The sequence below is a fragment of the Neopsephotus bourkii genome, unplaced genomic scaffold (assembly GCF_033783945.1).
Source record: "Neopsephotus bourkii isolate Nb327-2 ecotype Australia unplaced genomic scaffold, CSIRO-AGI_Nbou_v1 NB_1723, whole genome shotgun sequence".
Classification (NCBI taxonomy): Eukaryota; Metazoa; Chordata; class Aves; order Psittaciformes; family Psittacidae; genus Neopsephotus; species Neopsephotus bourkii.
In genome coordinates, this window is record NW_026902197.1 from 259,816 (window position 1) to 284,851 (window position 25,036).

The 25,036-nt window shown below is 48.8% G+C and overlaps 3 protein-coding genes across 6 annotated transcripts in view; 1 reads left to right on the forward strand and 2 right to left on the reverse strand.

Moving 5' to 3' along the window:
* The window catches only part of SPG11 (SPG11 vesicle trafficking associated, spatacsin), a 28,663-nt gene extending 17,573 nt beyond the window's left edge, over positions 1-11,090 (forward strand). Inside the window, exons 25-40 of the mRNA XM_061376565.1 lie at positions 272-529; positions 738-938; positions 1,250-1,357; positions 1,919-2,081; positions 2,468-2,682; positions 3,043-3,787; positions 4,548-4,690; positions 6,141-6,339; positions 6,643-6,780; positions 7,230-7,363; positions 8,043-8,150; positions 8,547-8,715; positions 9,001-9,089; positions 9,554-9,709; positions 9,974-10,125; positions 10,282-11,090. Coding sequence (XP_061232549.1) covers positions 272-529; positions 738-938; positions 1,250-1,357; positions 1,919-2,081; positions 2,468-2,682; positions 3,043-3,787; positions 4,548-4,690; positions 6,141-6,339; positions 6,643-6,780; positions 7,230-7,363; positions 8,043-8,150; positions 8,547-8,715; positions 9,001-9,089; positions 9,554-9,709; positions 9,974-10,125; positions 10,282-10,462 — 3,159 coding nt within the window. The 3' untranslated portion in view covers positions 10,463-11,090. The remainder of the gene's footprint in view (positions 1-271; positions 530-737; positions 939-1,249; positions 1,358-1,918; positions 2,082-2,467; positions 2,683-3,042; positions 3,788-4,547; positions 4,691-6,140; positions 6,340-6,642; positions 6,781-7,229; positions 7,364-8,042; positions 8,151-8,546; positions 8,716-9,000; positions 9,090-9,553; positions 9,710-9,973; positions 10,126-10,281) is intronic.
* A 612-nt stretch (positions 11,091-11,702) lies between these two features.
* Positions 11,703-19,804, reverse strand: EIF3J (eukaryotic translation initiation factor 3 subunit J). Of its 2 annotated transcripts, none has more exons than XM_061376573.1 (8): positions 19,687-19,804; positions 19,501-19,601; positions 15,532-15,589; positions 15,217-15,308; positions 14,766-14,880; positions 13,601-13,759; positions 13,173-13,246; positions 11,703-12,668 (listed from the first exon to the last, which is right to left on the reverse strand). In XM_061376573.1, exons 1-8 carry the CDS (start codon positions 19,712-19,714, stop codon positions 12,537-12,539), a joined length of 759 nt encoding a protein of 252 aa, XP_061232557.1. In that variant the 5' UTR covers positions 19,715-19,804; the 3' UTR covers positions 11,703-12,536. The 2 variants fall into 2 exon arrangements, with proteins under 2 accessions (XP_061232557.1, XP_061232558.1); XM_061376574.1 differs by having other exon boundaries at positions 11,703-12,665; positions 19,687-19,803.
* Positions 19,805-24,217: 4,413 nt separating this feature from the next.
* The window catches only part of CTDSPL2 (CTD small phosphatase like 2), a 34,618-nt gene continuing 33,799 nt past the window's right edge, over positions 24,218-25,036 (reverse strand). For all 3 annotated transcript variants that reach the window (XM_061376603.1, XM_061376605.1, XM_061376604.1), the window contains exon 13: positions 24,218-24,905. In XM_061376603.1, the coding sequence (XP_061232587.1) occupies positions 24,840-24,905 (66 nt within the window). In that variant the 3' untranslated portion in view covers positions 24,218-24,839. The remainder of the gene's footprint in view (positions 24,906-25,036) is intronic.

Genomic DNA, 25,036 nt, shown 5'->3' on the forward strand with positions numbered 1-25,036 from the left:
CAGCAACTAGCTAGACACTTTTCATGGTGTGTTGGTAGTATGAGAGAGGTGACAAAAACGAGTGTCTCTATGAGGCATTTTAGCTTCATATAGGAGGATGAACTTCAGTATTTTATTAGACAGAACACTTCTCTAGGTCTCCAAAATTGTTCTAAAAGTCAGAATTGAAGAATGCTTTGTATTTTCTATGTATTTAATGCTTTGGTCCTTCTGCCCCCTCTTTCTCTTTGGATCTCACTCTGTATAGATGCTTTTGGTTCTCTTTTCCTAGGTCATTTCTGTCCTTCAAGATTTCACTCCCACTTTACACGATCACTTGACGTTGGCTTTGGAGAAGCTACCGGGTGTGTGTCCTGCTGCAGGGAGTGCTGGAAGCAGCACTGCCAGTGTGCTCAAGGGCAGACATGCAGATAGCCTCTTCCAAATCCTTCTTCAGTGTCAGGGGAACTCAAACCCTTCACATTACCTTTTGACTGCAGGATTGAGAGAGCAGGCTCCCATTCTGAGTGTCTTAGCAGCATGTTTCCAAGTGAGTATTGATGAAGTTATTCATCTCTTAGAAGAATAAGTAATGAAAAAGTGATGGTTGTGCATAATTATGTGCAATGGTAGATATGATTCTGTGATTCATTGAGGGGTTTTCTTGGTGTTTGTAACAATTGTGACTATTATGACACATTTCACCAAGTAGTACATAATGAGGTTATTCTATAAACCATCATTTTGTCATCTGCCAGGATGCAAACATTCTTCATTGTCTCTGCGTTTGGGTAATTACTGCTGTGGATGATGCTACCAGAGCTGAAGCAACAAACCATATTCAGAGCTCAGCAGAAAACCATGAATGGGATCTTCATGACCTGGAGGTTATCTGGAAAGTGTTTTTAAGACAGCAAAAAAGTAGAACACTTCTAAATGGCTTCCAGCTCTTTTTAAAGGTAAGGTAATGTCTTTTTAATGGTATCTTTAAGTGTATCTGATATAGTGTTGAAGAGGTAGCCTACAGATTCTCTCTGTCTTACTGTTTGTGGCCTGGATAACCTGGGTGCAGTCCACTGAAAATCCCAACCAAGTAGGAAAATCTTGAATGGAAGTTCTTCCAGTTATTACACATTTGCAAATCATGTATCAGCCTTGCATGCAGTTTTAGTAAATTGGAAGTTTATTGCTCTGCTACTGAGGAAGATCAATGCTACATTTATTGAAGTACTTTTAGAAAAGAATTCTAACCTGGTTTTGTGTCTGGAAGGATTCCCCTTTACTGCATATCCTGGAGGTGTATGAACTGTGTATGAACTGTAAAAAATACAGCGAAGCTAAAACCAAACTGGGCAAGTTTCAGGAAAGTCTCACAAAAGTAAGTACTCGTTTTCTCTAAATGCCATTTAGAGATGGGAAAGAGATCTAATGCTGTATATGAAAATAGTGGACAAGATGTTTCACAAATGATTTCAGTTCTTCCCTTTCCATCACAGTTTTCTAGTTCCCTGAGTATCCTGGTAATGAACATTTCATGTCATTAGTGGTTTTCCTTCCTGCAATTCAAGCTAGAGCTACACCAGTTTACCTGTGTGCTGCTCACACAGCATATATGCTTATCAAGTATACAGAAGTATGACAGGAGCTATTGATCTAGCAATTTATTTTATCTATCAATTTCTGATCCTCCTTGCATCTTTAATCTCTTCCATGATTGTCAGGAGTAATTTTTGGTCACCCTTTCATAAAATTTACTACTTTCAGATCAAAGTCAAACTTGCATCTGTAATAGATTGGTGTCCCTTTAGCAATGGCAGTTCATTGTTTCTTAAAGGAGGAAACAGATCCGGTACCTTCCATTTCCAGCACAATTCCCACCAAAATGCAGAGTACAGTTGCAAAAGAAAAACCCAACTCTTAAAAGACTTTATCTACACAGCTTAGAACTGAAGATGAACCAGCAGCTTCAGAATTCCCCGTGCAGTGGTTGGAATCACAAACCTTGTTTCTTCTTGAATTGATGATGCAGCAATGTAGAACGGAATATGAATTGGGAAAGCTCTTACAGCTGCTTGCTGCAGCAGATGGTCTTCTGCTTGATGGTAAATATGGCTTCCTCTGTTAGCTGATGTACCTCTTTAATCTAAAGACCACATAGAGTGTTCCTGGAGTGACTGAAAATATTTACTTTAGGTGTATTCATGCTGTCTAAGGATTTATACAACCAGACTTGGTCCTTAGAGTGGGTTGCAGTCGTGAAAGTATAACTGTGTGTAAGTCTGGGAGAGTGATTACGTGCAAGTGTTGTGGAGGAGCACACAGATTATCTGTAGAAGTATTTTAGTTATGGATTTAGAGCTGACTTTCAGTCTTGTGAAAGCTTTAGAGTGTAAGGTCTGTGCTCCTCTGGCAGGGTTGCACGCTGAAATAAGCAACACTATTTCCTCAGGTTTAAAAGCCTTTAGATGTTTGTACTCTCTTACAACAGGCCCCTACGTGAAGAAACTCTGTGCACTCAGTGAGATCCTGAAGGATTCCTCCATAGCAATTAATCGCTCCATCCTAACCAGTTCTGATCTGGAGACATTCCAGAGTGAGTGCAGACTGATTCTGGAACAGCTGCAAGAGAAAGGGATGTTCTCACTGGCTCGGGAGGTAGCAGCACTGGCCGAATTGCCCGTGGACAGCGTAGTTACACAAGAGGTACAGTAGAGTTAAGTAGTGATACTCACCTCTTACTCCTCCCAGTACTGGCAGTGTTGAGAATGTTACTTCTCAGCCATCTTGAAAACCAGTTTTTTCTTTTAATCACTTTTTATTTTAAGTGCAAGTACAGCAGACAAGTTGGCTGTGGGTGCTGAGCTGAAAGGGACAGTGTAGCTTTCCTTATTCTCCTACTCTTTTTCCTTGCTATGCAATCAGTTTTATTGGGTGAGAAAAATAGGTGGATTTGTTGCATATTTTGAGACACTGAATCTCAGTTCAGTTTCTCACTATGTTGGCCATCCAGTATGAATTTCCTTTTTTGGAAAGATGGGTGTTTAAACTCTCTGAATTTTGCAGGTTCTAAGAGATCTGCACTGTTTAAGAGAGCTTGGATTGTGGCACCAAACCCAGACAAGAACTGAATTCTGGAAGAAATGTAACGACAGCTTCATGAAAAACTCAGTCTCCAGCAAAGCTGCATCTCGTTTCTTTTTTGACCAGGCAAACACGGTATTTGAATCTTCAGCTCATGAGAAGGTAACCAGCATCATGGAGAGGCATTTATTGCTTACCCTGGCTGGCCACTGGCTTGCCAAGAGTGACTCAGTGTCATTGCATGAGTTAGAGGCAATAGAGAAGCAGATCTGGATTTGTCGCATCGCACAGCAACCATCACCCACTGCTGAGGGGTCAGCCACAGCAAGATTCTCCTCCCCTGTTGCTGTGAGCCCAGAGCTTACCTTTGATGACTTAGCAAAGGAATTTTCTTTCTCAAAGCTACCTGCTCTCAACACACCAGAGTACTTAAAATTAGAGAGGCTTGCATTCAGAGAGTCTCAGCAGACCTTGACTCGTGATGAGGAGCAGTCACTCAAGGTTCTGGTTGGGTGCCTCCTCGATGAAGGCAGCGTGCATGAAGCCAGCCGTGTTTGCCAGTATTTCCACTTCTACAGCAGAGATGTTTCACTGGTTTTGCACTGCAGAGCTCTGGCCTCAGGGGAAGCTGATCTAGAGAGCTTACACCCAGATATTCAGACTCTCCTTATAGCAAGAGAGAAGTCATCTGAAAGCAGCATGTGCGAGCACAGCAGAGTCCTGAGTGGTGAGTAACTTCAGCCACGTCACAAGTAATACTATTGTTGGGTTCCACTGGATTCTCCTCTTCTGTGACGGTGTTAATTTCCCTCAACATTTCTGCAGGAAATAAGGTGTCTATGGCAGTGGGTTATCTCCTTGGTTCATAAACCCTCTCCTGAAAGGAATTTCAAGCCTTGTAATATACATTGCTTGTATGTGCTGCAGGCAGGGTGCTTCTGTAAAAGAGTATCTATAGTCTCTTAACCATTCATTTTTTTATACTTCACATTTCTGTTCTGGTAAAGTAGCACTGAGCTTCGTCAATGGTCCTGCTTTTAGAAGACACACACTAGTAAATCTTGAGTGTGTTTCTGGAGCTGAAACAAGGATATGCTTTAAGTAATGATTCTCTGAATACTTTGTACGTTGTAAAGGGTTTAGTGTTTTGTATTAATAGCAAGGCTAAGGCTGATAATGTTGATATATAAAGTACTCTGTGCATATTTATGAAGTCTGAATGAGAAAGCTGTCAGCTGGAACATTACTTTCTGATATTAACATATGTAAAGTTTAATAGAAGGGAATAAATGAAGCCTAAGCTGCTGAACCCTTATGTTCTTGGATGCCTAGAAATTGTACATCCGAGGTATTACTGAGTTCAGTTTTCAAAGACCGAGGAAGTGCTATGTGTTTGCTGCAGATACCTGGAGTCTAGCTCCAAGGATAAAGCTTGTTGGTGTTACCTGTCTTCATGAGAAAGGAATTGACAGTGGTTTTGTTTCCAGCATCAGGCTTAGAAGACTGGACACACATTGTGGCTCCACCTCCAGAGGATCAAGTTGTTATCAGCCTGAAGGCTCTTATAGAAGAATGTGTCCATGGCAGGAATTACTGCAGACAGGTTCTCTGTTTATATGAGCTTTCTAAGGTATGTGTCTAGTAACATTACTGAGGAAACATGTGGTTTGTATCAAGCTGTGCTGTGGAAGTTTCTGGAGGAAAGAATAATGAGTGGTGGAAGTGCTCACTGGGTGCCTGCAGCAAGCTTCAGAGGGGGAAATGGCCAAACCTTTGTGTGGGAACATAGCCAGACGCTTCCTAGGTGTGAAGTGCTGGGGTGAACTCACCTCCCAGGCTCCCCAGGCCCCTGCTCTGACTCCTCTGAGCCAGATTGCAGCCTGGCTCTCTTTGATGTGCCTTTTTCATAATCTTTCAAGCAGATGTTGTTCATCTCGCACTTTGCTTCAGGCCTTTGTTGTGGGATGCCTTCATAATGAGCCCCAACCCAGGAGCAGACAAAGAGATAGCAGCTGCCTTAGAAGTTTAGCACAGAAGTGCTCTGCAGGCTCCACAGTGACAGCTCCTTACTCAGAGGCTGCTCAGAGGAGTGGGTAATAACTTCCAACTGATTTGACCCAGACGGTGTCAGGACGGGCAGCAGACTGTTGTTTGCTGCCTCTGTGCTCCTTGACCTTCATAACTGCCTTCAGCCCATCTCTGCTTCTGCTTCAGAGGTGTTGCTGAACACTTCTTTCAGGGTGCAGAACCCTTTTCCATGGTATTTGCTTGTACTTTTGAAACATAGCATTAGGTTTTCCTGAATAAAAGCAGCAGTTTGTGTGCTGAAGACTTTAAAATTGCCTTTATCACAGAGTTTCCTTGATTTTCCTACAGAATTTTGCATACCTCAGATATTCAGAGGGAGGGCTTTAGGTTTGAGCTGCTATGTAGTATGGTTGGCTTGTTGCCTTTTATACCACTCATATACTTCTTGCCTGAAGCTGCACGTGTCCCTACTATTGAATTAAGAGCTGATCATTGTGTTTAGGAGGTACATTTTTCAATGAATCTGGACATATATAAAGCTGTTGTTTGTCACAGGAGAGTATTTACAGAGTCTCACCTCTGCCAGATGTAAGCCAGTGTAAAAACAAGGATGTCTTTTTCACTGTGAGCTTGTGGTATGTAGAGAAGAGGAGAAAGAACCTCAGGAGTAAAACCTACTCAGTAAAACACAATTCTTCCTTTGGGAGGAAATGCTCCTGTCTTTCTTCTATGTATTTCAAGGGTTAAGGTTTATATTGGGCTAGGAAAATATCTCTGTTCTCGACAACCACTCTGTGAGTATTAAACTTCAAAGGCAGAGTAGTTACATGTCACCCTGATCTGGAGAGCACTAACACTTAAGATACCCAGGTGAACGTTACCTGACCTAAGGACAGATGATGTTTGCAGGTTTTGAACCTGGGTTCTGTCTGTTCTCCAGCTCTCCTGTCCTGCATCACCTCATTGTTACCAAGTCATACTGGAGGTCAATAGATGTTCTGCACTGGACCCTTTGCAGCGTAGGACATTCTAAGTGCATGTGTGTTTCTTAGGAGCTGAACTGCTGCTACAGTGAGATGTCAGCCCAGGACCCTGAGAAGCTGCTTCGTGCCATCCTGTCATCCCGCCAGCCGGAGCGGTGCAAGAAGGCGCAGGCGTTCATCACCACACAGGCTCTGCAGCCCAGCACCGTGGCAGAGCTGGTGGCTGAGGAGATCATGCAGGAGCTACTGGCATCTTCAGAAGGGAAAGGTAGTAAAGAGGCTTGGTTTTGTATGTTAGCAGGTTTGGTTTGTAAGTGTCATGTTCCTGTGTCTGCTAAACAGCCCTTGCTCTCGAGATATCTGAGTGTTGATTAGAGTCAGTAATGTTTGGGCAGCTCTTGTACAAGGCTTGTAAACCTTGTGTACCTTACCTAGGGTTTCGTATAAAATGTTTGCATACTTGTTCAGAGTGGATGAGTGGTTTGTTTGATTTATTTTTCTATTAACATAGCTAATCTCACCCTAACAAGTAGCACTTGGAACGTAACTCACTCTCCCTCTGTGGACACAGGACAGAAACAGGTTGTGAACCCAGCAGCTGAGAGTCAGGCATTCCTACAGCTTGCTAAGCTCTGCCAGGATCATACACTGGTTGGCATGAAGTTACTGGATAAGATTTCCTCCGTACCTCGTGGGGAACTGTCGTGCAGTAAGTAAATGGCAATTAACACTTGATGTAAGTAGTGCGTTACTGAACATGGCATTACCTGGGTTAAGATCACAGCACAGAGCACGGATGCAGAGCTGCCTGGTAGCAGTGGGGTGCTGGTGTATTCCTACACGTTTGTCAGCCTGCTTCTGCTGGGGGAGGTTGGAAGTTTTGAGTGTGGAATAAAATAATGTGTCAGAAAATGATCCAGAAAAACCCAGACTTTCCCACAGCTTGAGAAGCCAGACTGGATGCGCGCTGTTATAGAAACTGTTACTACTTGAAACTGCATAGGACAGACCATAACAGCTCAGCTTTCTAATCCAGTTCTGCTGTCTGTAACTGGAAGGGCTGTGTGTCCTCAGCAGCAATAGCATCAGTGGAGTGAGGCACAGGAATTAACCTCCTCGGTTTATTAACTGAAGTACCTGAGCTCTTCCATTCTTCAGTTACAGAACTGCTGATCTTGGCTCACAGCTGCTTCAGTTTGACTTGCCACATGGAGGGCATCACTCGAGTCCTCCAAGCAGCACGACTCCTCACGGATGAGTATCTGGCACCTAATGAAGAGTACGGAGTCATGGTAGGGGTCTTGATGCCCTGTGTGGTTATCCGGGTGTGTGCAGAGGGTTCCATGTGCACATCAGCAGTAACTCTGCTGATGAGCAGTGCAGGGGGAGCTGGGGGGGAGTGGAATGGACACAGTCCTCCTCCTCTGCACAACTGCCTTGTCCTACCTGGCCCTAGAAGCTAAAAGTGGGTGTTTGGTCTGATGTGTGCAGGTCACAGCTGCTCTTAGAAGACTTCTCTGGAAAACAGAGGAGGAGACAGGGGAATGGTGAAATGGCAGCAGTGAAGTAGATCAGGATGGGAATGTCAGAGTAATTCAGCTGCTGGTCAAAGTGAGGATTTGCGTCACTGGGCTGTTGCACGTCTTTAAGTCCTGCCTTGGAAGGACTCCTGGAGTTGGAGACATGCCCAGTGTGAAGGTGGCATTGCTGAAGGGGCACTGCCTATTTTCATTTGGTTAGATTACATCCTCTCACCTCACAGGAAAAAGGATGCAGGTGGTTGGTTGAAAACTTAAACCTCCATGGCTTGAGGGAGCATCTGCCTGCCTGATGCCCCTCACTGTGCCCTGTATCTGTATCAGCCAGCCCAGCACTGCCGCATGCAGCCTCCTCCCTGCCATAGCCCTGGCTGCTCAGAGAGCAGGGTTTCTGCTTGCTTTGGGCTTAAGGTTCTCACTGCTGTTTCCACAGGTTCGTCTTCTCACTGGAATTGGCAGGTACAACGAGATGACCTACATATTCGAGCTGCTGCATGAGAAACACTACTTCGAAGTGCTCATGAGGAAGAAGTTAGACCCAGTAAGTGGAGGGGTACAAAACAGGGGGGAGCTTGGGGAGCTGTGTGGCTGCATCAGAACTGGTATTTACACAACAGAGTGGAGTTACCTGGGGATTTGAATTGCTGGAGTGTGGGAAACCTCAGTCAAGTTTTGTAGGAATAAGCTAATTGTGGGGTTTGTTCTGGTTTTAGTTCAACGATTTCAAATTAGTCCAGTGCTGCACCAAGTGCAGTGTTGAAACTTCAAGCTCTGCAATGTCACTCAGAGATTTCCTGTCCTGCTTTGGATTTACTTCCAGTTTAAGGCTTTAAAAATCAGAAATATTTAATATTTAAAAACATCAGAAATACTTACTAAAATGGGAGTAAAACAAAGGCTCTTCAAACCTTGATGGGATTTTCCTTCATCTGACCAGAGCGGGACGCTGAAGACGGCTCTGCTGGATTACATCAAGCGCTGCCGGCCTGGGGACAGTGAGAAGCACAACATGATAGCCCTGTGCTTCAGCATGTGTCGAGAGATCGGCGAGAATCACGAGGCTGCTGCTTGCATACAGCTCAAACTCATTGAATCTCAGCCCTGGGGTGAGTGGAAACCAAGTCTCTTTCAGGAGGAGGACATGCAGGGTGACTGTGGGTTTGATGCCCTGTCTGGTCCTCATAACATCCTTCGGCTTCCAGCAATGGCTTTGCTCCATTAACCGAGCAGTCAGTGCTGTTTCTTTGTGCTTTTTTAGTACAAAATATCTTTTGTCAGACTTTTGTTGCTCTGAGGCTCCCCTCGGGGAGGGCACACTTGATATCAGGAGGTATTTTTGTAACTTACTTTGTCACATTACAAATAATTGGTTCTTTTTTCCCCCATTTCAGAAGAGTCTCTTCGGGATGTTGTGAATTTAAAGAAACTGCTGATGAAAGCCCTGACGCTCTTCATCGATGCAGCAGAAAGTTATTCTAAGGTAAAATGAGATGGAATTGTAGCTGTACAGAACAGGGAGCACATACATAAGGAGTGAGCTGAATGGGGAGGTCAAAGCAAGCTGTGCTAGGGAGGGAATGTGGAATCCTGTCCCAGGAGAAGAGGAGCAGAGGAATAATCTGTCGCAGCATCCCCCTGGTAGCACTGCTGTGTCCACAAGCAGATGACTGTTCCTTGTTTAGGTTCTACACTTTAGGGTTATAGTTGGGTTCCCCACTTTTAGGAGTGGCCATGAGCTTAACTAGCAGGAGTAGAACAATATAATGAGTTTAAAACCTGGGCTGGTTATGATGAAAGTAGTTCTGGTGGTGCATGAAGCTTTGTTTAAGGCTCACAGTGATAACCCTGCAGTGATCCAGAAGGTGAAGTGCTGGGTAACTGGACTCATGCTTGCTGTCAGGAACTTCCCTTGAGAAACAAGCTCCTGTTTTGGTGTGTTTACAGGACTCCTGTGTGCGCCAGGCCCTGCGCTGCCGGCGGCTGACAAAGCTCATAACGCTCCAGCTGCACTTCCTCAGCACGGGTCAGAGCACGAGGCTCATCAACCTCAGCAGGCAGGAGCTGATGGACTCCATCGTGGCCTTGCCTCGGTTCTACCAGGTGAGCTCAGCTCCCTCATCTGTTGCTGCTTCTGACCAGGGTTGTTTTACACAGCGGGTACCTGAGCACAGGGCTCAGCTCTGCCACGTGGCCACCACGCCTGTGACTGTTATCCCATGATACTGCCCAGTCAGGAGCCAGCCTGGAGACAGAAGCACAGCCCTGATGGGGACCTACAGTATTTTCAGTATCCTAAATACAGGAATGTCTCTGTGCCAGAGCCACCTCTTTCTGCTCGGTCACTGCAGCTCTGTTCCCCTGCAGGCAGCCATTGTGGCCGAGGCATATGAGTTTGTGCCGGACTGGGCTGAAGTTCTGTACCAGCAAGTGGTCACCAAGGGAGACTTCACGTACTTAGAGGAATTCAAACAACAAAGACCACTGAAGGCCAGCGTGTTTGAGGAGATCGCCAAGAAGTGAGTATTGTGTGGACAAGCTGGGATGTTCTTTCCCACTGGCTGCTTTAGAGGAGCACAGCCTCTTTTTAGGAAGTGCAGTTCTTAGAGGTCTGGAGCAAATCAGTGGTGACTGTGAGGCCTTTCTAGTTCACGTATGTGTTCAATTATTTCCAGAGTTAAACAGCACCCACCTACTGAAGCTGCTCTGAGGAACCTGAAGAAGCTGCTCACGTACTGCGAGGACATCTACACCTACTACAGGTTGGCTTATGACAACAAGTTCTACGACGTGGTGAACACGCTCCTGAAGGACGCTCAGACTGGCTGCTGCCTCAATGACATGTTGTCAAACTAGAGCCCAGCTTCCCGCAGGGTTGGTACTGACTCTTTAACAGGTATTTTATCCATCTGCTTATAGCAACGTGCTGCTACGTGAAGGCTGCTCCAGAGAACTGGTGGTGGTTGTAAATATTGCAAGGGCTGAGAGTGGGTTAACCTAAAACTGTGTTTTGTATAATAAATCTGTTTACAAAACACGTGAGTAAGGAGCCCCTGCAGCCAGGGCCGGCCCCTTGGAACCACGGGGAGCCAGCAGCCACTCATGTCAGGCTGTGGCTCACCAGGGGAATGGTGTCCAAGCCAGCAACCAGCTGGAGGAGCAGGCACAGAGTAGCCCGTACGTGGTGATGGAGTCAGTGGGAGAGTTAGTGAGCTCCTTTGGAAGGCTGAGGTACGTGCCCAGATGATCCATGCTTTGGCTCCCATCTGATCAGACTGGTTTTGGTTCTTAGCTTAGTGATCGAGTGAATGCCTTGTACAACAACCCCTTAGGCTGTACAGCAGATACTAACCTGCTGCTGGGAGTAAAAAAGTAGGGATGTATTCTTATGGATCCTGAGTCCCCTCCGTGCTTGGGGGGTGGTTGGCTCTGACACCAGCTCAGGAGCTGCAGTAAGCACCCTGCTGCTGAGGTGTTTTGGCAAGTCGGGAGGGCGGCTAAGACTTGGATGCTGCTTCAGGCAGAAACTGGGGTTCAGCTTGGGTTCAGTACTTGCCCCGAGTAACAGCAGCCTGCAGACCTCCTGGCTCACATAGACACTGACTCCTGCCACAGAGCCGGGGGGGGGCTCACAGCTGGCACCACAGACACAGATGGCTTCTAAGTAAAATCAAGCAATGGGATCCCACTATCTCTAAACACTACCCCAGCAAAACCACCATTGCCATGGCAACCCAGCTAATTAGCAAAGATCTTAACTTGGGTTTACAGCTTAGAGCCTCCTCCTGGTTGCTGCACACCAGTGAGGATGCTTCCCCTGTGCAGTGGGCCAGCTCTAGGGGTTGTACCCAGGTATGGTCATGGGGCACACAGGTACCACCATAGTTCAGGTCACTGTGCCTCTAAGAAAGAGGATGTGTTGGGCAGGGAGGAGTAAGCCTGAGCAGAGCCCTACTGCAAAGTGCAGTGCTAGTCAGGCTTGTAAGAGAAATGAGCCCAAGCTGTTGTGGTTAGCCCAAGCTGGGAGTCCCAGCACCGCAACCCCACCACCTCTTATTTTAAGACACTAAAAGAACGGGTCCAAAGGCAGCCGGGGTGAGGTCCTCAATAGTGATTTTTATTAAATTAGTTGCTTTATAAAACACTGCAGATGTTGTAATTGTTAACATAACAATTTGCCCAACTGTAGCAACTCTTGCAGTTTGCTAAGCAAGTTTTGTTGGTTTTAAATGAAAGAAAATGGCCAAGTTGTGAAAGATCTACCACAACCCAGGACAGCCCAAAAGGAAGTCCTGGGTTTTTACACTTAAACCAGGCAATTAACTGTTAAGGAATCCCAAACCCATACTGCTGCATTAGTAGAAATCCAGATGAATGGAAACTAAACTTCATACTCAAGCCACAGAATCGTTCCTTTCCGATCAGGTACCCCCGGGTCATGCCCACCCCGTGCCCACTCGAGCAGCGTCTCGAGTGCAGGATCCTCACACTGAAGTTAGTGGCTCTCCTTCACAATACCCCAAATCCTCAAGCTCTACTGTAAGACAAAGCAATCGTAATACTAAGTGCACACCACACCCTGGCTGCAAACTGCGCTGGTTCAGCACAGGTCACTTAGGTAAGGCCAAGTCACTGAACCCTGCTGGGAGTAACATTGTGTGCTGTTGAAACTCCAATTTAGTGGCTGTTACTATTGAGTCAAATAGCAACAGTTACCCTGCATGAGAATTTGGAGGGGCTTACTGCAATTTACATAGCTTTGAAGCATCCTGGGTGTAAGCCGTGACCAGGCACCCATCTGGAGTTAAACCACCAGCACAGATACTGCAACTCTGATTGTAGCATTTGGCAGAATTTAAAGGAAGAAAAGTTGTGCTACATGTTTAAGGGATTATGGGCAACAGAAAAACAACAGAAAGGGAGATAAATGTCACATGAAGTCTTCGAAGTCTTGTACATATTCACCATCGTATCCTCCATAGTCAGCCAGGTCGTCTTTCATCGTAGCCTTTAAACCACCGCCCGGAACAACACCTTTTTTCTTCTTTTTGGCTTTATTCTGCTTAAATAGGAAGAGCACGTTGACTTTCAGCTCCATAGCAATGAGTCATTACCCCAATTCCAGTAACACCTCACGTCTCTAGGTATGAGCACTCACACAGCCACGCAATGAGCACCACTCCTACCCTGTGTTTCACCCTGCAATGCCGTCAATTACAATCCATTCCTAGCAAAGCTGGGGTATTTTCATGTGTCCCACAGCTCCCTCGTGGACTTGCCCAGGTTTTGTCTGTCATCCTATTTTACCCAGGCTCTAAACAAGTAGAGTAACAAAGTAAATGCAGCATCTGGAGTTCAGCTCTGTGGAATCACCAGTTTAATGAAGGAATTAAATGGTGCCCAGAGAAGCTGTGGCTGCCCCAGCCATGGCAGTGTTCAAGGCCAGGGTGGATGTGTGATCCTTTAATCTCCTGCTACTCCCAAACCACAACCAGCAGCTGGAGCAGTGTCCAAGCAGTGCCCTCACCAGCCCAGCCCTTGCAGCACCACCATGCAGAAGCCTTACCTTTTCCTGTTTCTGTTTTTCACTGCATAGTACTGTCAAGGTATTTGTGATCTTTTTCAAATCATCAACTTCCACTAAGTCAGGAAAAGAAAAAGGAGTCTGTGTCAGTATCGTTTTCAAAGGCAGTTAAAGAACCCAACACCACCACTCTCCAAAATGCAGAAGTAAGCATCCCTGAGGAGGATGGGCAATCACTTGGTTTAAATCAGCAGAACACAGGCTGCGTGAGTCTGGTCCCTGGAATCACAGTTACTGTTTGAAGGCCCCCAAACAAGCAGCCTCCTGCACAGGGAGACAATCCTTAATGCAGTTTGTGGGAATGGATTCCTCCTTCAATCAGTGTAAAGTACCCAGCTCAGTCGTGACACAGCCTCGGGCATTACAGCTCCGGCAGCAGCATGCTCTAGAAGGGCTCCCATGACACTTACATGAAATACACACGTCCCGAACTAAGGCTTCCAAGAAGCTGGCGTAATGTAAGGACTTCTCATACTGTGTGATTTTCTCTTTTAGTAGTTTGCCAAATTCCGTAAAGTCATCTTTGGAGGAGGGATTCATGGCATCTATTCCACAAGTGTTATTTACACCTGCACGGGAAGACAGAGGTGTTACACAAACAGCTGTGAGCCCCAGGGTGACACCAGAGGAAGCAGTAACCTCGCTGATATTCGGGTCCAAACCCCCAGCAAAGCTCCACAAAGCCAAAGCTGAGCTCTGCTCACTGCTTCCAGCACATCAAAGCCAACAGCCCCAGTTACGAGCCTCTATGGAAAGGTGTTTTACTCCAGAATGTAGTAATTTGCACCAGCTATTCCCATTCCCTGGAGCAGTGCTCTCTACAGGAAGCCTCTTTCCCTTAAATAAAGAATTCCCATCTTGAGCTCCCCAGTGCAAAGTTTAGCTGGTTCTTTGCAGCTGTATTTGGTGCATCCTCCGCCTGTACTCTGCCAAGGACTCACAGAGCAGCATTTCAACCGAGTAGTAGCTGGATAATTCACTATAATGAAGGAAACACGCTTTCATGTGTGGAGGATGCTGCTGTGAGTCAGGATCTCTGCTGATGCTGTCAGAGCACAAAACCAGGCTGATCTGCTCTAAATCTGCTTCGTCTCCACCATCTCACTGCTCTGACCTGCCTGGCTTTCCCTGCTCCTGGCTTGCCACAGTTTGCCTGAAGGGAAGCACACTGGAGCGAGTTCTGCTGTGCCACCCTCCTCTGAAGCCTTGTTCAACCCCTCTTGTAAAGCACTCAGAACATTCAGAGACAGCACTTCTTGGTTTTCTTTTTACACACTCGTCTCACTCGGCTTTACCACAAGTACCAATATATACCAATGCAATGTTGGAAACTTCAGCCAGCCACCTCTTTCTCCTATGGGCTCCTACTATGACCTGCTAAGGAAAAGCGCCTCCTGTGCTAAAGATGGTTTTGTGGTTCTTCCAGTTAGTCCCTATCACCAAGACGTGGCTCCAGCAGCTCCAGTGTAACCCCTCTTTAGTCTGTGTGTGTGCAGTCAGGTCCCGCTCAGTTCCCTCTGCAGGTCCCCCCCCCAGCCCTCCGGTGCTGCTGCAGTTGCACCAACTCGCACTTACCAAAGGTTTCTTTTGCTAACTCCAGGTCTGACTCCTCTTGCAATTTCTTTAGTCGTAGCTTGTCTGCTAACTGTTCTTCTGGGCTGAGCTCCTTCTGCTCCTCGGGGGCCTCTAACTGCAGCAAGGAGCATAGACAGGGACAGCGCTGTTATTTCTGCCCCGGAGCGGGGTGACAGCACCACATCGCTTAACAAATGGTCTACAAATGCGAAGCAGCACCTTAGTTCTGTGTTTCAGCACTGCATGTTGTACCATGAGCAGCAGAGATGAGCATCACTTCAGTAACTGGCCCAATGACACATATTAAAGCTGATGCCCCCCACCCGTGTTACTCAGTGCAAGACTGAGGTTTGTTTTATCAGCCAAGAGCTTTACAGGGCTTGTTCAACCTCAAAGGAATCAAACCGCCCCTGTCCTCTACACCTCAGACCCAGAAGGAAACAGGAGTTACCCTTTTTCTAAGCTCCTCTTGCTTCTTCTTCTGTAGCTTTTCTTTTTCTTTTATTTTTTCTGCTATTTTCTTTTTTTCGGAGACTTTTGGTTCTGTAACACATGGACACCAAAGCTCTCAACAACCAGGGCTTACTCCCAGCAAGCGCAGTCATCCCTGGAGCTCCATCAGTGACATCTGAACCCAGGGAGCTCCAGGACACACTTTGTCAGACCAAACCCAACCCCATCTAGTGGGTTTGATTCTTCAGATACACTCCAAACAAACCAACGTCTGCTCTGCTGTGCACAGAGCCATGTGTGCTTTAAGTCTTACCTTGTTTTACCTCCGTCTCCTTGACTTCCTCCTCTTCCTCCTCATCATCCCAGTTATCCTACAAAAAGAGCCTGAATTAAGATTTTTACAGATACTTGTTTAGGTAACAAATGCAAAGAGCAGCAGCTCATGTACCCCCTCTTTAACTCCATTAATCTTATGCATGGAGTGAGGAAGTGGGGAGGACGTTGAGAGCTGGGGAGCAGCAGTGGGCAGAGGGGATGCAGGGGTCTGGTGCCACACAGGAATACCGGCCTCTAACAATCCCCACGCCGATGGCTCCTTCCTCACCAAGGAGCTATTGACAGACTCTTCCCACAAACAAGTCACTTAAAAGCTCTCCAACAGCCACCACGTCCTCAAGCAGACTCGGTTGCGATGTCTGCAGTAACTCTGCCTCCAGCTTTCACCTCCAGCAACCTTCAAGGCCAGGTTGGACACAGGGGCTTGGAGCAAGCTGCTCCAGTGGAAGGGGTCCCTGCCCGTGGCAGGGGTTGGAGCTGGATGGGCTTTAAGGTCCCTTCCAAGCCAAACTGTTCTATTCCCACTGTCCCTCACACCTCCTGGCCACAGTGGATGATCCATGGTTCAAGCAAATACAGAAGCAGCACTGTGTCTGCAGAGCTGAGCTGCCAGTGTCACCTGCAGACTCTATAGCAGTAATTCCAGTTTCTTCCTGGTTGTTCCCTAGACCAGGGTTATGGGAATCCATATTCTTGTCCTAACCCCACTGCACGTTCAAGCCCGCGTCCTCCATGTGGAAATCACTGCTCTAAACTGGATCTGAAGGCACGTGCCAAGACCACACGATGCTCACACCATGAGTTAAAGGCAAGAAACTCACAGGAGTTCAAACTTCAGTTACTGGTTTCCACTCAACTTGCAGGCTCACGCGATGGCATCTGACAAGACCTCATTTACCCCAAATCACACTCACCGTCAGGGCACCATTACAGACAAGCTTAAACCCCAGAAGTCCTGAACATCGTGATTTCACCTCACCCAGCAATGCACATAATTGATTAAATCAAGTGATTTATTCAATCCTGAGGTTGCTACAGCACAGCAAAGAGAAGGCAGTGGTGGAAGCACTCAGGACTTCAATGTGCTGACCCAAGCAAGGGAGCCACCGAGTCCATCCACCAGCTCACTCCAGTTAATTGGCACCTGGGAGGGCTCCAGCTTCCTTCCCCATTCCAAGGAGCTGACTTGAATTTGGAGCAGCATTATTTTAGCTCCCAACTCATTAAGAGTTTGTTACACCCACTTCTTAAATAGCTCCTTCCATTACTGCTGCCTCAGCCCTTGCCCCGTCCTTCATGGGTCTTAAAGTCAAGTACCAGAGAGTGCAAAACCCCAGAGCAGGGCACCCTGACCCTGTCCGTGGGGTAAAGGTACCCGCGGGCTGAGGGCAGCTATTGCATGTCACCAGTATGGGATGAGAGGCTCTCCCCTTCCCCACGTGCCTGCGCAGGGACAGGACACGATGGCAGAGCTTATTTGAATGGAGAGTATTTGTAACTGGGGGCAGGGGAGCACCCGCACCTATTCCTGGGGTTCAGGAATTGCAGGGAACCTTCTAGAAGGGACAGAAAACTGCTCTCCTGTTGTATCTTCGCACTGATACGAAGTAACTCAAAGATGGCTTCTTTATCCCAATGTTTCAGCAGTACATAGGTGTGCTGAACTGAATTGAGGCTCCTGAAAACACCTTCATGCCGTGTCAACAGGCCCCTGAGGAGAGCAGCTCCCTCATGACTTCATACGCTCCATCACATGTACCTTAAACACACAATAATGCACATGCTGCCCCCCAAACCCAGAAGACACAACTGGGGAGCAACAGCCCCTCCAGCACACAGATTCCCACCAGACCCATGAGCTCTCCTCCCTTGGGAGCTCAGTGTCCGGGTGGCCCTGGCTTTGCTACACACAGAATGGCCCAGGAGCGAGATGCGAGTTCCTTGGCTGGAGGCCCATCCTCTGGGAAACCGGTGCTCTGGGAAGCACCAGAGAGTTTGGTCACTGATGAAGATGCTAATTTTAAACCCAGGGAAGCCAAAGTTTCCCAACTTAACAGCTCCTGCAAGTTCATTCCTGAAAAATCTTCCAAAATAAACGCCAGGATCTGAATATAGAAACCCCGTTCCAAACTGGGAAATACCAACCCTAAAGCTCCTGCTCAGAAACCACACAGAGCTGCTGGTTTAGACCATGTCCTCTAGCTCACACAGGCACTTCCCAAGGTGCAAACAGGGAACGCAGAGCCCAACAACCACCACAGGCTCAGCTCTGTGACCTTAGGCCTTCTGCAGAAGAGCAGATCAAAGAACAGAGCAGCCTTCTCTGCTGGACCACTTCTCCTCTCCAAACACAGCTCCAGCTCTAAACCATGACTCCTCTGAAAGAGTTAAGTAGTTGCATGCTTACTACATGTGGAAGAACCTTGTGTCCTTACCAAAGCCCAAGGCAGAGGTGTCCTTGAAGGGTAACCCCTGAGAGCAGCTCTCTTGGACACATTCTATCATGGCAGAGAAGTGCCTCGATTTCAAAGGCAGGAGGAAAAGCCTCACAGAAACAATGTCTCTAAGAGAGGTGTGTGCATACACAGCTACATAGAGAACTCAGGTACATGCCCACAGTTACATGTTAACCACACTTCAAAGGACTGCAGCTACTCTTTGCGCAGACACCTTCACTTTGCCTGCTGCAGTGAGATACTTTTGGGAACTGAAGCGTGTGGGTGTTGCTACATTGAAAGAGGGAAATGGACAGCTTGTAACTCACACCAACACCTTCACTGCTCTTCTGAGAGGAGAACTGCTTCTGTCACAGCGACTGCAGCTCGGCCCCCACGCAAGGGCAGCGGCGCTGCTGCTATCAGAGGTCCGGAGGCAGCCAGTGGCCTCACCAACAAACCCAACGTGGCCTCACCCCATGAGCAGCAGCACTGCTCCAGAGGTGACCAACAGCACCCAGGTCACCGGGGCCTGGCCACTGCTGCACTGAACAGAAAGGCCTTTTCAGTTGGCCTGTTTCCATTCTTTGCACTCGCTCCTGCCCTGCTGCCTGGCATCAGTTCCCTCCTGTCCATACGAACGTGGCACAAACCGAGGTTTCTGTGGCCTCCAGCCACAGGGGCAGCTGGAACGAGCTTTTGGAAGCATCAGAAGTGAACATCTGCAACTTTTTAACCCTGATTCCACGCAGACACCACTCGTGAAACACAGCAAACCCCCCTGTCATATAATAAACCGGTTTTAAGCAATTCAGGCACTACCAAATGCACAACCACACAGTGAGGCTGCTGCCTTTTCAAGTGATGAGGCCAAAGTGTGTGTGAAGTAGGCAAAAGGGGGGAAAGGACAACGCAGACGTCTCTGGTCAACAACAGAAGCTCCGACTTAAAGCGTCCTTTAAATCCCGTCCCAGCGCTCCCCCAGGAGCTCACCCACACTCAGAGCAAGGGTCTGTAGCGCTGCGGGAGGCAGCGGGAGGGCAGCCAGGGCTGGCAGGCAGCTGGGAAGCAGCAGGTGGATTCCCCTGAGCCTCTTGAGGCCTGTAAAGCGCCTCTGGGTCCGCCCTTCCCTCCCCGGGAAGGCCCGCGGGCAGCGGGGTGCAGCCCGGGCGGCTCCGCCCGCTCGGAGCAGGGACTGGGGACACCGGGCCCTGTCAGACGCGTCCTCCCCCTCCATTCCGGCCATTGCCACCCGCGGCCGGCGCTGTCCTGTGGGGCACCGGCACCCGGGCCCGGAGCGGCCCCGCCGCAGACGCGTGGCCGCGGCCGCCCGACCTCCCCCGCCGGGGCCTCCCCGCCCCACCCGCGGCCCCAGCCCGACCTCCCCCGCCGGGCCCGCGGCCCCCGCACACGAGGCACCATATGGCAGCGGCCCGCGGTGGGCCCGGCCCCGCTCCCCGCCGGCCCCACGGCCACTCCCGGCCCGGCGCAGGGCGAGGGCCCGGCCGCACCTTCACGTCGTCCTCCTCATCCTCGCCGGCCCAGCGGTCTCCGGCCACTCCCGGCACCAGCCGCTTCGCCACCGACTCCACCACCTCGAAGCTGTCGGCATCTGTAGGGAAGAGGAGAGCGGGTGAGAGCGGTGAGCGCAGGGGGCGCGGACCGGGGGCACCGGCGGGGGCAGCGCCCGCACCTACCCCACGAATCCACCGCCTCCGCCGCCATCTTCCCCGCCACCACTCGCAGGGCACGGTGAGGCGGCCGCTCCAGAGCGGCACGGCCAGAGCCGCGCGCGGTGCACGCCGGGACGGTGGCGGACCGCCGGAGCTCCGCCCACCGCGGGGCGGGGCGGGCGGCAGTGGTGGAGCTGAGCGGCCCCGGCCCCGGCCCCGCGGGCGCTATCGCGGGGCGGCAGCTGCGGAGGGAGAGGGTCCCGATGGCGCGTTCCGGGGGCCGATACCGGTGAGTCCGGACCAGGGCAGAGCTGGTCTGGCCGCGGCCGCACCGGTGCGGGCCCTTCTCCCTCCTCAAGTGACAGCTGGGAAGGTCCCAGGCGCCTCCCAGAGCTGCGGGAGCCTGAGGGGGAAAGGAGAGGGAGGAGGTGAAGGCGGCCGCTTGAGCACCCGCCTGGGTTTAGCCTTTGGCCAGGCACTACAGGTACCAACAGCTACGGAGCTGCAGCTCAGGTAACCCCGACCAGAGCAGCACCAACAGCCCAGCGGCATCCGCACCTCCGTGAGCTCCCTTCGCCTGAGGGCAGTTATGGAAGTGCCAAGAGCCGTGGAACACGATGAAAACCGTGCCTGGATTCACACAGCACACCTCAGGTCAGTTCAGCGTCTGGAATAATGAGTGAGGAATTGCTCCCATTGCGCAGATGGGGAAATGAAGTCGCAAAGGCCAAAAAACCCCACTCGAGCCCAGCGTGGAGTGAGGGGAAGCACCCTGGAGGGCAGCAAATGGCTCAGCCTCAGCATCTCTGCTTAGGAGAAGAAACTGACACTGTTCATCCCATTCCTGCTTTATTCTACTCACAGAATGGGTCTGAAAGCCCCTTTTAACTCCAGTCCTCAAAGCAGTCTCTCGGTCTGAAGAGACACACGATGGATTCCTTCTCCCAGGAAGAGGCACTTCCAAACCCAAAGCCATTCACCTGCCTGCCTGTGTGACTCCAGTTTTTCAGGTATTGGTCTGTGAGAAGGGGTTCCATGGCATGAAATACGGAAGTGGCCTCACTGGGGATCAAAGGTGCCGTCTGTCATCCTGCCACACACATCCAAGGAAGTCCCTTCACCAGAAAAATGCTGCTTGTGAAGCCCAGTGCTCTCCGTACAGTGAAGGCATTAACAGAGGAGTGATTTGTGTCCCGTGGCACCTGCTGGCACACACTCCTCCCTCCGAGCTGGTTTCCCACAGTAGGTACTGTCAGTTTTAAACCGGCAGCAGGATGTGGGTGTTTGCTCTGGGGCTTTGACTTGCATTGGGTTCCAGTTTATCCATCTGCACCACACAGGCATTCATTTCACGTGGAAATCCAAGCTTTGCAAAGGTCTCCTCTCCACGTCCTCCAAGGGGAGCATCCCAGGAGCGCTGCAGCGAGTGGGGGGATGAAGGCACAGTTCTCTTTTCTCATTCCCCATACTTGGGCAGTCTCAGCACTAATCCCATCCTCACGTGGGAGAGGAACAGTCCCAAGGGGCACAGGGCTGGTGCAGGCTGGGGCTTGCCTTGGGTCCTGTAGAAACATCCAAGTTCCAATCCCATCATCTACTTCAACACGCTGATGTTGACTCAGGTTTGTTCAGGCAGAGTAAAGGCTACGACTGGCCACACAGTGCTGTGAGGAGGGCAGAGCCAGGAGGAAAAGGAAAGGAATCTGGGTATTTACCTGGTAAAGTCACAATGGGTTTGTGTTTCTGGACGGGTCTCTTTACTGCACAAGCAACTCCGCTGCTAAAGGCCCTGCCGGAGGCATCCACTCACCCTCTCCTCACCCACAGCTTCCTGGTCTCACACTTGGGCATCCATTGGGAAGAGCTGCACACAGGGAGGGGACACTGTGTGTGCCATGGAAGGATGCTGGCTTCTTGCAGCAGGAGCAGCCCCAGGTTTGCCTCGTCCTGCTCCTGCAGCCCGGCTGTGGCTGCTCAGGGGCTTTGTTTGAAGGCAGTCTCCCTCCTCAGTGTGCCTGTGCTCCACAGCACTCATGTGGGAGACCTTTAATCAGGTCTTGCCATGTTCCAGCCTTTCAGATACATTCCAAAAGTAATGACACGTTTTCCTACCCAGATGGAAGGTGAGATGAATCAGTGGTGGAAAGGAAGCTAGGAACACCGAGGTGCACACTGTTCTAGCTGCAGAGCAACTGAAAAAACCCCAAACACGTTGAACATGTACTGCCAAAATAAGCATGAAAGACATTACTTTGCTGTCAGAACGGAGAATGCTCCAACCTCCAACAGAGTACATATGGACACGATTGCCAGGCTCAAGGAAAAGGCCACAAAACGAGACAAACTTTGGAAATAGGATGCTGTGTTTTCTAAGATTACACAGAATTGGAATCAGGGATAGAGCTGCAGGACTGCTGCACAGCTCTGCATGCAGAACTCGAGCAGTGCATGGAGTGGAGCCTCCCCACCACCCGTGCCACCTCTGGCACACACAGTCCATCTGGACCCATGTCAGAGGTAAAGCTGAGCCTCCCCCTCAAGACTAACCAGGTGAAACTAGACCCTGAAGGGTTATACCTTTGCTCCATGCAAAGAGCCTTCACAGCAGGGTGTTTGACGTGTTCAGGAGCTTACATCTGGGGAAGGTGGACTCATTCTGCAAAGGAAGCTCAGGGTGATAAATACCAGACTTGCAGCACATTACAATATGACTACTTCCTATGTTCAGTCAGCAGTCTCTGTTACTTCTGCTCTGCAGTGATAGAACTAAACCCTCTGCTTACGTTTCCCCCCCCAGACACAGCTGTAATGTGCAACGTATGCTTTGGTTTCCTCAACTAAAGCAAGCACTCCTAGAATGGGTCAGCCAAAGAGAGGACCCACGTGCCCAGGGACACGCTCTGAACAGATGATGGTCTCTTTACCGGTAGAGAAGAGCACGAGCTACTCAACAAAACCCTCTGGCTGAGCAGTGAACCTTGAAGCAGCTCTGTCCTGGCACTGACTTGGGAGCCAGGTGGCAGGATTCCACAGCACGCAGGCATTCACTGGTAAAGGAGTTCACAATCCCAGGTTTAGGTTTACACTGTAAGGAACAACCGAAGAAAGGGTTGGCAAAGCATGGAGCGATTCAAACCCCGACCGCTTTCAGACCCCACAAACACTTGAGAACCATCTCATGGCCACAAACCCGGGGCGGGGGGCTGCAGGAGGACGCGTCTGTGCAGAAGCAGATATAAAGGTCATGTTATGTACAGTTTATTTCAATAAAGACATAAGACAAACAGCGTAAAGATGCCCAGATGCCCTAGAGATAAATACATTTAAAAGATTCTCATTAAAATGAATCCATAGTATTTCTTTCCTGCAAGCAAAATACCTTTCTTTAAATACAAAAAAAATCAGTATTCTGAATTGCAAATGTTTTCACTTCTTTTGCAGAAAATCTGCCATGATGGTTTGCTTTTTAATGAGGAAGGATTTTCCACAAAACAGGCTTGCTCTACATGCTAAGTTCTTTAAACAGTTCAGTGACACAATGTGCTAGCTACATACACAACAGAGAATATAGTAAGAAAACACTCAACCTGATGAAAAGTTAAAATCTTCATTAATACACTGGAAAAAGTTGACATAACTCATGCCTTTTAAAATCAAAAATACAAAAATTAAATGTTTTCCTAAAAAGATTTTCCTTATTTTAAGGACTCATTTGAAAATGAAGCTGCATGTAATTTGTACAATAAAATTGTACAAGTAAACAGGTAATATACATAAAAAATTAATTGACATACTTCTCCCTTAGCAGTTGTCCACCTTTAATCTCCAATACTGTACTTTCTGAACAAGCATACAAAATATCAAACTTCTCTTTAGAAAAAGTGCCGTTCTGTGACATCTCTTACACAAAACCAGTCCGAGCCTGGGCCGTGGTCATGCGGTCGGAGGCGTCCAACGTCTGCAACCTAAACCCTCGGGGGAAAGCCTCCTGCGGAGGAGATGGACTCGGACTCACCGCTGGAACCGCCCGGCGCCGAGGCTGCCGGCCCCTTCCCGGGGAGCGCAGGGCCCACGGCGGCAGCGAGGGGCTGCGGAGCGGGGGTACCCCGGGGTTGTGCGTGGCTCCGGCCGGGTACCCCCGCCCTGCACGCAGCTCCGCAGCCACCGGCACCACCACCAGCAGACACAGCGGCAGGAGCCCAGCACGGCAGCGACCCCGCCGCCCGGCCCCGCGCCGGTGCTGTGCTCCTCTCCAGACCTGCACCCACTGCATCGTCTGAGGTATTCCTTGTCCGTCTGTGCCACCGCGAGATACTGTCTGTCCAGCGCACGGGCCATCAACGCTTTAAAATAGTCTGAATATTAGTAACTCTTACATCTTCTTATCTAGCCAGTCTCTTGATTTGCTGAAAAGATTCCAACTACAGTAGAGTATTACAGAAAGAAAAGATAAATGCAGGGTGGGTTTTTTTCCTCTTTCTAAATGAAACTTACGTGGGCTAAAACTAGAGAGTATTTTTAAACAAATATACAGTATGCAGGCAGACAAAGCAGGAAAACGGCCATCAACTGTTTAATAAAAAACTAGGAAAATTTGGCTATTTCCAGAAAAACTATGAAGCGCCTCAACTAAAAGGAATGCATAATGAAATTCTAATCTAATACAGGTCAAAAATGTAAAAAGGTTATAAACCTTAACAGGAAAAATAAAACAACTTTTTACTGGCCATTCCTGTTGAAATGAGAATCTTAAAAGTAACAGAAAAGTGGCTACAAACCCACTTAGAGCACCGAACAGAGAGAAAACACGAGTCCATTTTCAATCTCTGTTGTATCATAAAATCCTGTGTTTCTACAGGTCAAACTGCTGGTGGCAGAAACAGAATTCTTTATAAACCGCAGATGTCCTGGACATACAAAAACGTGTTGGAGTTGCACTAGTTCTAAAGACTCTTCTGTTCTAGCCTACCCACGGGCTTGTACGGTGGAGTACTGAACGTGTTCAACCTCAGCCATAGAAAGTCTCTTCCTGTAACCCTTGATTATTGTTGGGCACCAAAGATAAGAAAAGCAAGACGGGGTACAAAAATGCAAAATTTCAACAGTAATGGCAATGTTTTGTTTTAGTCCAAAAGGGTCCTGCATTTTCTCCCCCTTCAGTAACGAGGCAAAAGGCTTTAATCGGGGGGTAGCAAGTCATGCAAGCGAAATCTGTCTCTGATGTGAGGTCGGACATCTTCATTCTGCAGGGAGGGGAGAGAGAAAACAAAGGTGCAGGTTTCAGGACACACACCTCTGTAAACCCCACTACTTCAACAAGGTCAACTTTCTACCACTGGCATTTTAATACAACAAAACATAAGCAGTCTCCCAC